The sequence below is a fragment of the Salmo salar genome, chromosome ssa09 (assembly GCF_905237065.1).
Source record: "Salmo salar chromosome ssa09, Ssal_v3.1, whole genome shotgun sequence".
NCBI classification, from domain to species: Eukaryota; Metazoa; Chordata; class Actinopteri; order Salmoniformes; family Salmonidae; genus Salmo; species Salmo salar.
Window position 1 is genome coordinate 46851257 of NC_059450.1, and position 13359 is coordinate 46864615.

The 13359-nt window shown below is 48.4% G+C and overlaps 1 protein-coding gene across 2 annotated transcripts; it reads left to right on the forward strand.

Moving 5' to 3' along the window:
• The first annotated feature begins 525 nt into the window (after positions 1–525).
• Positions 526–13013, forward strand: cox16 (cytochrome c oxidase assembly factor COX16). Of its 2 annotated transcripts, XM_014211746.2 has the most exons (5): positions 526–821; positions 1348–1425; positions 5776–5809; positions 10219–10287; positions 12631–13013. In XM_014211746.2, exons 1-5 carry the CDS (start codon positions 762–764, stop codon positions 12780–12782), a joined length of 393 nt encoding a protein of 130 aa, XP_014067221.1. In that variant the 5' UTR covers positions 526–761; the 3' UTR covers positions 12783–13013. The 2 variants fall into 2 exon arrangements, with proteins under 2 accessions (XP_014067221.1, XP_014067222.1); XM_014211747.2 differs by lacking the exon at positions 5776–5809 and having other exon boundaries at positions 527–821.
• Positions 13014–13359: the final 346 nt, after the last annotated feature.

Here is a 13359-nt window from a genome sequence, read left to right on the forward strand (position 1 = left end):
TAAATGTTTTGTCATAGCCATGGTATACGGTCTCATATACCACGGCTGTCAGCCAATCAGCATTCAGGGCCGGAACCACCCAGTTTGTAATAAAGATGAATGGTATCTGGGGTGATAGATTGGCTATAGGGCAATGCTGAGGATACAAGAGGAATATGCAATATCATATTCTGACATTTGAGCCCTGGGAGGTTATATACCCAAGTTCAGTGCACCCTTCTAGCAAGAAGTAGTTATATTACCTTGTGTTTGAGAAGAATCCTGTTCCTATACCGCGTTTTCTTTGGGCCACTGGCCCTGGTCGTCTGCCAGAGGAAGGAGGATGGATTCAGAGGCTGATAAAGAAGAAGAGACTTGGGGGAAGAGCTTATTAATTTCCTTGATTCACTTACATATTTATGTTGGATTCTGTAATCAAATTACAGTAATATGGACAATGGAAGAAATTAAATAAGTGGGTTGGCACGTTATTTAGATCAATGTTTTTTTTTTACAGAAACACGTAGCTAATGTGGGGCTTTTTTTCTAAATATAGTAATATGCCAACATATCTCATACATATGACCAATAATTCACCAGCCAAAATCATACAAATAACACTGCTTTTAGTCTTTCCACATGCGGAACTAAAAATGGGAGTTTATGAAACATCCGGGAATTATAGTGTGTAGGACTACTCGTAAGTGCGTTCCGACAGAATTCACCTTCCGCAGTGAACAACAAGTAACATGGGGTTGTAGAGTTACCTGGGTCGAATAATCATGTTGACCTTCAAAGCATTACAGAGGAACAAAACCTTTAAATACGGCGTTCCCATGTTGGTGAGTCATAGGTTTGATACCGTCTTTTTCAGTTTCGTGACAAGACTTTTACTCGCTTAGAGAGAGAGACGGTAGCTAGCTTAGCAATCAGTGGCTATTAGCTTATCAGCTAGCTGAAGTTGGCTACATGCACTAGATAGCAGCTTGAGCTTTAGCATCAACGTGTAGGCTACAAACACGAAGAACAGTCATTATAAAACCCGATCAATTAACTTATAGTTAGCTAGTTAAGTGGTTTCGTGCCGTTTTAGCTTTTGATGGGAATATTCAACTAGCCCTCAGACTGACAAAATAAAAACCAATCTCCAAACAATGAAAGTACAAGTGAACTGAGACATCACCATCCTTCAATAGATAGTTAACTAGAAGCACTAATGAAATCATCTATCCTCTGTTTTAAACACACAAACGCATACCAATTTTGTTTCAATAGTTAGTGCTGTCAGAGATAGTATGACTGTACTGTATATTGATGACAATGCCTCATTATAAAACCAGTTTATGACTTACGGATTCTGTTTCCAAGTTGCTGGTAGTGGGAGGTTCCTTTGGGCTCCGGGAGTTCACACAGATCCGCTACGATGCTCAGAAGATCATGAAGAAGGTAAAAGCAACTGATCCAGCGTAATAAAATCAACACCGTGTCCTCAAATGTATGGAAAAACTACAGTAGACACTGTGAAGAGTAGACCAACAGAACAGACAGGCAGTATGAGACATCCTGAGGAGTATACCTCCCTTCTTTCTAGTCCTAAGAGGTTATTTCATTCCTCATCAATATCGTATATTCTTTGCTGTATCAATGACTTTTTTTTTTATATATATATATTTATTTTTAGGTATATCATTTTACTCGTTCAACTGTATGCGTGTGTGAACGTTTGACTGATGATTTGATGGCACCGTCACAGAGTGTGTGTCTGTAGCCCTAGACAGATTACAGCTCATGAGAGAGTCAGTCACAACACAAGGTACGCTAGATCCTATAGGTGTCAAAAGAGCACAATGTATTCAGTGCTGCCCTCTAGGACTGAAATCGGTACATTATGTGACAGAATCATCATACCTCTATGCAGCTGTATATGCTATATACCACCTATCACTAATTAGTATCTTTGATGAAAAAAAAAAGCTGTGCTCTTATATGAATAGCTATGATAAAATGACCTCTGTCTAGTTTTGAACCCTGATCTGAGAGTGAGATCCCAAATGACCCCCTATTCCCTGGGTCCCTGGATGACCCCCTATTCCCTGGTTACCAAATGACCCCCTATTCCCTGGGTCCCTGGATGACCCCCTATTCCCTGGTTACCAAATGACCCCCTATTCCCTGGGTCCCTGGATGACCCCCTATTCCCTGGTTACCAAATGACCCCCCTATTCCCTGGGTCCCTGGATGACCCCCTATTCCCTGGTTACCAAATGACCCCCTATTCCCTGGGTCCCTGGATGACCCCCTATTCCCTGGTTACCAAATGACCCCCTATTCCCTGGGTCCCGGATGACCCCCTATTCCCTGGTTACCAAATGACCCCCTATTCCCTGGGTCCCTGGATGACCCCCTATTCCCTGGATCCCAAATGACCCCCTATTCCCTGGATCCCAAATGACCCCCTATTCCCTGGATGACCCCCTATTCCCTGGATGATTCCCTGGATGACCCTTATTCCCTGGATCCCAAATGACCCCCTATTCCCTGGTTACCAAATGACCCCCTATTCCCTGGGTCCCTGGATGACCCCCTATTCCCTGGTTACCAAATGACCCCCTATTCCCTGGATCCCAAATGATCCCCTATTCCCTGGATCCCAAATGACCCCCTATTCCCTGGGTCCCGGATGACCCCCTATTCCCTGGTTACCAAATGACCCCCCTATTCCCTGGGTCCCTGGATGACCCCCTATTCCCTGGTTACCAAATGACCCCCTATTCCCTGGATCCCAAATGACCCCCTATTCCCTGGATGACCCCCTATTCCCTGGATGATTCCCTGGATGACCCTTATTCCCTGGATCCCAAATGACCCCCTATTTCCTGGATCCCAAATGACCCCCCTATTCCCTGGTTACCAAATGACCCCCTATTCCCTGGGTCCCTGGATGACCCCCTATTCCCTGGTTACCAAATGACCCCCTATTCCCTGGATCCCAAATGACCCCCTATTCCCTGGATCCCAAATGACCCCCTATTCCCTGGGTCCCGGATGACCCCCTATTCCCTGGTTACCAAATGACCCCCTATTCCCTGGGTCCCTGGATGACCCCCTATTCCCTGGTTACCAAATGACCCCCTATTCCCTGGATCCCAAATGACCCCCTATTCCCTGGATGACCCCCTATTCCCTGGATGATTCCCTGGATGACCCTTATTCCCTGGATCCCAAATGACCCCCTATTTCCTGGATCCCAAATGACCCCCTATTCCCTGGATCCCAAATGACCCCCTATTCCCTGGTTACCAAATGACCCCCTATTCCCTGGATACCAAATTACCCCCTAATCCCTGGTTACCAAATGACAGCCTATTCCTGTGAGGGGTTACCAAATGACACCCTATTTTGTATATTGTGCACTATTTTTGACTAGGGCTCATAGGGAATAGGGTGCCATTTGGGATGCACTCTAGGGCTGGAGCTAGGGGAGGACAGGGGGACATCCTGCCCAGGGAAGCAAGCCTGTCTGTTCCAGGCAGCTGACCCCTCACACACAGTCACTCACTACCCTCCTCTTCCCCTTCCCTTCCTCTTCCCCTTCTCTTCCCCTTCCCCTCCTCTTCCCCTCTTCCCCTCCTCTTCCCCTCTTTCCCTCCTCTTCCCCTCCTCATCCCCTTCCCCTCCTCATCCCCTTCCCCTTCTCTTCCCCTTCCCCTCCTCTTCCTCTTCCCCTCCTCTACCCCTTCCCCTTCTCTTCCCCTTCTCTTCCCCTTCCCCTTCTCTTCCCCTTCGCCTCCTCTTCCCCTTCGCCTCCTCTTTCTCTTCGCCTCCTCTTTCTCTTCGCCTCCTCTTTCTCTTCGCCTCCTCTTTCTCTTCCCCTTCTCTTCCCCTTCCCCTCCTCTTTCTCTTCCGCTTCCCCTCCACCTTCTCTTCCCCTTCTCTTCCCCTCCTCTTCCCCTTCCCCTCCTCTTCCCCTTCCCCTCCTCTTCCCCTTATCTTCCTCTTCCCCTTCTTCTCTTCTTCTCTTCTCTGCTCTCGCTCTCTTAGGGTGCCTGGGGCTGATGCACTACACCTGGGCCATATGGGCAATAATCAATATTGTGAAAAATTGCCTGAATTGATGCGATAACGATTAAATAGAACAATACATTTATGACGGTAACGCGCACCACCGTTTATACCCTTTCACCTACTACTTCTAGTTTGATGGTTTTTGCCATCGACTGTCCCATTAACTATATCACCCATATTGGCAAACTTATTTCATTTCAAACTTCACATTTCTCTAGTAAAGGCTACTTATCGTGATGAACAACATCAGCAAAATGGTCTGTGTCGATTAATTCTTCTGCTTTATCGTCCCAGTTCTATCATATACCCTCCCCGTGCACAGTCTCCCTCTTAACCCTGGGCCTCCCTCTTAACCCTGGGCCTAAGCAGTGACAGTCTCCCTCTTACATCTAGATGTTCCGCTAGCGGAACGCCTCGCCAATATCAAATGATAGAGCGTGGCGCGAATTACAAACAGCTCAAAAATCCAAAAACTTAAATTTTTCAAACATATGACTATTTTACACCATTTTAAAGACAAGACTCTCCTTTATCTAACCACATTGTCCGATTTCAAAAAGGCTTTACAACGAAAGCAAAACATTAGATTATGTCAGGAGAGTACCCAGCCAGAAATAATCAGACACCCATTTTTCAAGCTAGCATATAATGTCACATAAACCCAAACCACAGCTAAATGCAGCACTAACCTTTGATCTTCATCAGATGACACTCCTAGGACATTATGTTAGACAATACATGCATGTTTTGTTCAATCAAGTTCATATTTATATCAAAAACCATCTTTTTACATTAGCATGTGACGTTCAGAACTAGCATACCCACCGAAAACCTCCGGTGAATTTACTAAATTACTCACGATAAACGTTCACAAAAAACATAACAATTATTTTAAGAATTATAGATACAGAACTCCTTTATGCAATCGCGGTGTCCGATCTTAAAATAGCTTTTCGGTGAAAGCACATTTTGCAATATTCTGAGTAGATAGCCCGGCCATCATGGCTAGCTATTTTGACACCCACCAAGTTTGGCACTCGCCAAACTCAGATTTACTATAAGAAAAATTGGATTACCTTTGCTGTTCTTCGTCAGAATGCACTCCCAGGACTTCTACTTCAACACCCAATGTTGTTTTGGTTCCAAATAATCCATAGTTATATCCAAATAGCTGCGTTTTGTTCTTGCGTTCAAGACACTATCCGAAGGGTGACGCGCCGGCGCGTATCGTGACAAAAAAATGCAAAATATTCCATTATCGTACTTTGAAGCATGTCAAACGCTGTTTAAAATAAATTTTTATGCGATTTTTCTCGTAAAATAGCGATAATATTCCAACCGGGAGACCTTGTTTTCGTTCAAACACTGAAAATAGAAAATGGAGTCTTCACATGCACGCGCGCACCAGTGTCATTGTTCTCAGAACGACCACTTTCCAAAACCCCTACTGTTTTTCGCCCAGGGACTGCAGAGTCATCATTCCCCGTTCTGGCGCCTTCTGAGAGCCTATGGGAGCCTTAGAAAATGTCACGTTACAGCAGAGATCCTCTATTTTTGATAAAGAGGCTATAGAAGGACAAGAAATGGTCAGACAGGGCACTTCCCATATAGAATCTTCTCAGGTTTTGGCCTGCCATATGAGTTCTGTTATACTCACAGACACCATTCAAACAGTTTTAGAAACTTTAGGGTGTTTTCTATCCAAATCAAATAATTATATGCATATTCTAGGTTCTGGGCAGGAGTAATAACCAGATTAAATCGGGTACGTATTTTATCCGGCCGTGAAAATACTGCCCCCTATCCTAAACAGGTTAACCCTAGGCCTCCCTCTTAACCCTGGGCCTCAGCGGTGACAGTCTCCCTCTTAACCCTAGGCCTCCCTCTTAACCCTGGGCCTAAGCAGTGACAGTCTCCCTCTTAACCCTGGGCCTCAGCGGTGACAGTCTCCCTCTTAACCCTAGGCCTCCCTCTTAACCCTGGGCCTAAGCAGTGACAGTCTCCCTCTTAACCCTGGGCCTCAGCGGTGACAGTCTCCCTCTTAACCCTAGGCCTCCCTCTTAACCCTGGGCCTCAGCGGTGACAGTCTCCCTCTTAACCCTAGGCCTCCCTCTTAACCCTGGGCCTAAGCAGTGACAGTCTCCCTCTTAACCCTAGGCCTCCCTCTTAACCCTGGGCCTCAGCGGTGACAGTCTCCCTCTTAACCCTGGGCCTCAGCGGTGACAGTCTCCCTCTTAACCCTAGGCCTCCCTCTTAACCCTGGGCCTAAGCAGTGACAGTCTCCCTCTTAACCCTGGGCCTCAGCGGTGACTGCTGCTTCTGTGATTATGTATGTTTTTAAGTGTGTGTGTGGCGTCTGCGTGTGTGTGGCGTCTGCGCGTGTGTGTGAGAGAAATAATCCTATGTATGCCTAGGCCTGGCTAAATAGCCGTGGGTCGGAGTGCAGTGCACACACACACACACACCCATGTTAGCTACAGTACGTTACACTACAAACCAGTCCATCTTCGCTCCCAGATAGCGACCTAGTTAAGTCTTACAGCCGCTGACTGTCTCTGACCCAATTGGAGCTCTTCCTCAATGACTCATTCCATTAAAGCCCCTCCAGATCAACATGGATTGTATCCCAAATGGCTCCCTACGTCAGGGGTGGCCAACTCATTCTGTAGAGGGACTAGTGTCTACAGGTTTTTTTAAACATTTTTTATTCCCTTTCAATTAAGACCTAGACAACCAGGTGAGGGGAGTTCCTTACTAATTAGGGACCTTAATTCATCAATCAAGTTGGTAGGTGGCAGGGTAGCCTAGTGGTTAGAGGGGGGCGAGGCAGGTAGCCTAGTGGTTAGAGGAGGGGAGGCAGGGTAGCCTAGTGGTTAGAGGGGGGAGGCAGGTAGCCTATTGGTTAGAGGGGCAGAAGCCTGTAGCCTATTGGTTAGAGGGGCGGAAGCCTGTAGCCTATTGGTTAGAGGGGCGGAAGCCTGTAGCCTATTGGTTAGAGGGGCGGAAGCCTGTAGCCTATTGGTTAGAGGGGCGGAAGCCTGTAGCCTATTGGTTAGAGGGGCGGAAGCCTGTAGCCTAGTGGTTAGAGGGGGGAGGCGGGTAGCCTAGTGGTTAGAGGGGGGGAGGCGGGTAGCCTACTGGTTAGAGGTGGGGAGGCGGGTAGCCTAGTGGTTAGAGGGGGGAGGCGGGTAGCCTAGTGGTTAGAGGGGGAGGCGGGTAGCCTAGTGGTTAGAGGGGGGAGGCGGGGTAGCCTAGTGGTTAGAGGGGGAGGGGGGTGGCGTGGTGGTTAGAGGGGGGGAAGGCGGGGTAGCCTAGTGGTTAGAGGGGGGGAGGCGGGGTAGCCTAGTGGTTAGAGGGGGGAGGCGGGGTAGCCTAGTGGTTAGAGGGGGGAGGCGGGGTAGCCTAGTGGTTATAGGGGGGAGGCGGGGTAGCCTAGTGGTTAGAGGGGGGAGGCAGGGTAGCCTGGTTGTTAGAGGGGGGAGGCAGGTAGCCTAGTGGTTAGAGTGTAGGGGAGGCAGGTTGGCTAGTGGTTAGGGGGGGAGGCAGGGTAGCCTGGTGGTTAGAGGGGGGGAGGCAGGTAGCCTAGTGGTTAGAGTGTAGGGGAGGCAGGTTGGCTAGTGGTTGGGGGGGGGGGCAGGGTAGCCTGGTGGTTAGAGGGGGGGAGGCAGGTAGCCTAGTGGTTAGAGTGTAGGGGAGGCAGGTATCCTAGTGGTTAGGGGGGGGAGGCAGGGTAGCCTGGTGGTTAGAGTGTAGGGGAGGCAGGTAGCCTAGTGGTTAGAGTGTAGGGGTGGCAGGTAGCCTGGTGGTTAGAGGCAGGTAGCCTAGTGGTTAGAGCGTTGGGCCAGTAACCGAAAGGTTGCTAGGTCAAATCCACGAGCTGTCAAGGTAACAAAAAACAATCTGTCGTTCTGCCCCTGAACAAGGCAGTTAACCCACTGTTCCCTGGTAGGCCGTCATTGTAAATAAGAATCTGTTCTTAACTGACTTGCCTAGTTAAATAAAAGGTAAAATAAAAATGTAAAAGTACAAGGGTGGAGCGAAAACCCGCAAACACTCGGTCCTCCGTTGAATGGGTTTGACACGTGCTCTATGTAGTGCACTACTTTGGACCAGAGCCCTGTATAGGGAATACGATGCCATTTGGGACTCAGATCATAGTCTCCTCTCTGGGTTCCTCCCATCTAGAGTTGGTCTCCTCTCTGGGTTCCTCCCATCTAGAGTTGGTCTCCTCTCTGGGTTCCTCCCATCTAGAGTTGGTCTCCTCTCAGGGTTCCTCCCATCTAGAGTTGGTCTCCTCTCAGGGTTCCTCCCATCTAGAGTTGGTCTCCTCTCAGGGTTCCTCCCATCTAGAGTTGGTCTCCTCTCAGGGTTCCTCCCATCTAGAGTTGGTCTCCTCTCTGGGTTCCTCCCATCTAGAGTTGGTCTCCTCTCTGGGTTCCTCCCATCTAGAGTTGGTCTCCTCTCTGGGTTCCTCCCATCTAGAGTTGGTCTCCTCTCTGGGTTCCTCCCATCTAGAGTTGGTCTCCTCTCTGGGTTCCTCCCATCTAGAGTTGGTCTCCTCTCTGGGTTCCTCCCCTCTAGAGTTGGTCTCCTCTCTGGGTTCCTCCCATCTAGAGTTGGTCTCCTCTCTGGGTTCCTCCCATCTAGAGTTGGTCTCCTCTCTGGGTTCCTCCCATCTAGAGTTGGTCTCCTCTCTGGGTTCCTCCCATCTAGAGTTGGTCTCCTCTCTGGGTTCCTCCCATCTAGAGTTGGTCTCCTCTCTGGGTTCCTCCCATCTAGAGTTGGTCTCCTCTCTGGGTTCCTCCCATCTAGAGTTGGTCTCCTCTCTGGGTTCCTCCCATCTAGAGTTGGTCTCCTCTCTGGGTTCCTCCCCTCTAGAGTCTGTTACACTACGCTCAACCTTTTGGGGGTTTAGTGTAATGTTTTGTTTAGTGTAATGTTTTGTTAAGTGCTCAGTGTCAGAGCTTCACAAATTAAATTATGATTGGCTTTATTTCAAAATGTAAAATAATACACTACAGCTAAGGAAAGACAGAAGGCATCCTCCTCGCCTTGTTCTCAAATCATCTTACTTGGCTGGTAAGCTGACTGTTTTACTCAACCTGGTGACATTTCTCCAAATTAAGCTGAATAATTGATCAGGGAAACAGGGCCATTTGTAATTGTGCCAACTCTCTGGGTAGAGAAGAGACAGGGGAAGAGGGGCGTAACTTCTGGGTGTGAATGAGTCAGCTTAGTGCTCATCTCTTCTAAGCTGCCAGCTTTCTTCTGTCTCTGACTTGCCCGCTAGAAACTAGACTACCTCTGGCTTCTGTCATCATTTATACATGACAGAGATAATAGATGGAGGGGGGGAGAGGAGGAGGAGTAGGGAAGGGGGGAGAGGAGGAGGAGGAGGGAAGGGAGGAGAGGAGGAGGAGGGGAGAGGAGAGGGGGAGACCTTTGGCTTCTGTCATCATTTATACATGACAGAGATAATAGATGGAGGGGGGAGAGGAGGAGAAGGGGGAGAGGAGGAGGAGGAGGGAAGGGGGTGAGGAGGAGGAGGGGGGAGACCTTTGGCTTCTGTCATCATTTATACATTACAGAAATAATAGATGGAGAGAAGGTGGGAGAGGAGGAGAGGAGAGGAGGGGGGGTGGGAAGGAGAGGAGAGGAGGAGGTGGTGGTGGGAAGGAGGGGAGAGGAGGAGGGAGGGAGAGGAGAGGAGGGGAGGGAGGGAGGGAGAGGAGGGGGTGGGTGGGTGGGTGGGAAGGAGGGGAGAGGAGGAGGGGGTGGGAAGGAGGGGAGAGGAGGAGAGGAGGAGGAGGGGGAGGAGGGAAGGGGGGAGAGGGAGGAGGAGGGAAGGGAGGAGAGTGAAGCGGAGGTGGAGGGGAGGAGGAGGAGGAAAGGGGGAGAGTGAAGAGGAGGATGAGGGAAGGAGGAGGAGAGGAGGCTGCCTCTCATTTTGATTGTCAAGAGTTCTTCTCTCTCTCCCCCCCGATTTGCGTTGAGAGCTGTGATTTATACCAGCTCTATGCTTCAGAGAATGTACATGATCAAATATACAGTTTGTTCACCAAATCACATTTCTGTGATCAGTATGTCTCTTGTCTGTCTGTGTGTGAATAAGGAGCTGCCTTGTGTGTGTGTGTGACACAAACCATTCCCCTCTTCTTCTTCTCTCTCCTCCAGCTGGATCCAACCCTGGAGGCCAAGGTGAAGCCCCAGAAACAGTCTGTTATCCTGGAGGAGGAGTACCTGGTAGGTGTCTGATGGATGAGGGGAGTTGAGCTGTGTTTGTACTCTAATGCTGTAGAATATTCTCTGATACCATCCTGGAAGGCTCAAGGATATGAATTTTCCTTATCTTTCATTTCTAAATATGTTTTCTACTAACCCCCCCTGGTGTTCTGTTATCTACTAACCCCCCCTGGTGTTCTGTTACCTACTAAAACCTCCTCCCCCCTGGTGTTCAGTTATCTACTAAAACCTCCTCCCCCCTGGTGTTCTGTTATCTACTAAAACCTCCTCCCCCTGGTGTTCTGTTATCTACTAAAACCTCCTCCCCCTGGTGTTCTGTTATCTACTAACCCCCGGTGTTCTGTTATCTACTAAAACCTCCTCCCCCTGGTGTTCTGTTATCTACTAATCCCCCCTGGTGTTCAGTTATCTACTAAAACCTCCTCCCCCCTGGTGTTCTGTTATCTACTAAAACCTCCTCCCCCTGGTGTTCTGTTATCTACTAAAACCTCTTCCCCCTGGTGTTCTGTTATCTACTAAAACCTCCTCCCCCTGGTGTTCTGTTATCTACTAACCCCCCGGTGTTCTGTTATCTACTAAAACCTCCTCCCCCCTGGTGTTCTGTTATCTACTAAAACCTCCTCCCCCTGGTGTTCTGTTGTCTACTAACCCCCCCTGGTGTTCTGTTATCTACTAACCCCGCTGGTGTTCTGTTATCTACTAAAACCTCCTCCCCGGTGTTCTGTTATCTACTAAAACCTCCTCCCCCTGGTGTTCTGTTATCTACTAAAACCTCTTCCCCCTAGTGTTCTGTAATCTACTAACCCCCCTGGTGTTCTGTAATCTACTAACCCCCCTGGTGTTCTGTAATCTACTAACCCCCCTGGTGTTCTGTTATCTACTAACCCCCCCTGGTGTTCTGTTATCTACTAACCCCCCTGGTGTTCTGTAATGTACTAACCCCCCCTGACGTTCTGTTATCTACTAAAACCTCCTCCACCTGGTGTTCTGTTATCTACTAACCCCCCTGGTGTTCTGTTATCTACTAACCCCCCTGGTGTTCTGTTATCTACTAACCCCCCCTGGTGTTCTGTAATCTACTAACCCCCATGGTGTTCTGTTATCTACTAAAACCTCCTCCCCCTGGTGTTCTGTTATCTACTAAAACCTCCTCCCCCCTGGTGTTCTGTTCTGTTATCTACTAATCCCCCCTGGTGTTCTGTTATCTACTAAAACCTCCTCCCCCCTGGTGTTCTGTTATCTACTAAAACCTGCTCCCCCCCTGGTGTTCTGTTCTGTTATCTACTAATCCCCCCTGGTGTTCTGTTATCTACTAAAACCTCCTCCCCCCCTGGTGTTCTGTTCTGTTATCTACTAATCCCCCCTGGTGTTCTGTTATCTACTAAAACCTCCTCCCCCTGGTGTTCTGTTATCTACTAAAACCTCCTCCCCCCTGGTGTTCTGTTATCTACTAAAACCTCTTCCCCCCTGGTGTTCTGTTATCTACTAAAACCTCCTCCCCCCTGGTGTTCTGTTATCTACTAAAACCTCTTCCCCCCTGGTGTTCTGTTATCTACTAAAACCTCCTCCCCCTGGTGTTCTGTTATCTACTAACCCCCTGGTGTTCTGTAATCTACTAACCCCCCCTGGTGTTCTGTAATCTACTAACCCCCCTGGTGTTCTGTTATCTACTAAAACCTCCTCCCCCTGGTGTTCTGTTATCTACTAACCCCCTGGTGTTCTGTTATCTACTAACCCCCCCTGGTGTTCTGTTATCTACTAATCCCCCTGGTGTTCTGTTATCTACTAAAACCTCCTCCCCCTGGTGTTCTGTTATCTACTAAAACCTCCTCCCCCTGGTGTTCTGTTATCTACTAAAACCTCTTCCCCCTGGTGTTCTGTTATCTACTAAAACCTCCTCCCCCTGGTGTTCTGTTATCTACTAAAACCTCCTCCCCCTGGTGTTCTGTTATCTACTAAAACCTCCTCCCCCTGGTGTTCTGTTATCTACTAAAACCTCTTCCCCCTGGTGTTCTGTTATCTACTAAAACCTCCTCCCCTGGTGTTCTGTTATCTACTAACCCCCCTGGTGTTCTGTAATCTACTAACCCCCCTGGTGTTCTGTAATCTACTAACCCCCCCTGGTGTTCTGTTATCTACTAAAACCTCCTCCCCCTGGTGTTCTGTTATCTACTAAAACCTCCTCCCCCTGGTGTTCTGTTATCTACTAAAACCTCCTCCCCCCTGGTGTTCTGTTATCTACTAACCCCCCTGGTGTTCTGTGTTGTCCTGATCCTATCCCTGATGTGTAGAGTAAAGCCCAGCCCCTAACCCTGTCCTGTTGTCTCTCTGTCCCAACAACAGAAGATAAAGGATGTCAACCTGAAGGACTGGAGGAACATCAGAGGTCCTCGTCCCTGGGAAGACTCCAAGGAATACCAAGAGCAGCAACGCTCCAGACAGGGCAAGGCAGCGTGATGGAGATTGCTGACCAGAGGCTGTTCGGTTTGCAATAGGATATATACCGAGTGAGATGGGAAGACACAGGGTTAAGTTATTACCAAGACCACTGCAAGGCCAATGGCTTGAGGAATATAATATGTATTTATCGTGTAAACTCGAAGTAACAAAACCTTTGAGTCAATGAGAGTTTTGGAAATGGACAGTTGAATCTGTGATCCAATTGTATGTAAACAACAAATGTGCATGTCTTATATGTTATATAAAAAAAACGTAATGTTTTGAAATATGAGTCTGGTTCTTGTCTGTGTCCAATATGGCCACTAGGTGGCAGAGGTACCCATCCCTGGTACACATCTGCCTCGCCAACTGTCATGATGAGAAAATGAACCACTAGGTCTGTGTGGAGAGGTTAGGATATGAACCACTAGGTCTGTGCGGAGCGGTTAGGATATGAACCACTAGGTCTGTGTGGAGCGGTTAGGATATGCACCACTAGGTCTGTGTGGAGCGGTTAGGATATGAACCACTAGGTCTGTGCGGAGCGGTTAGGATATGAACCACTAGGTCTGTGCGGAGAGGTTAGGATATGAACCACTAGGTCTGTGTGGAGCAGTTAGGATATGAACCACT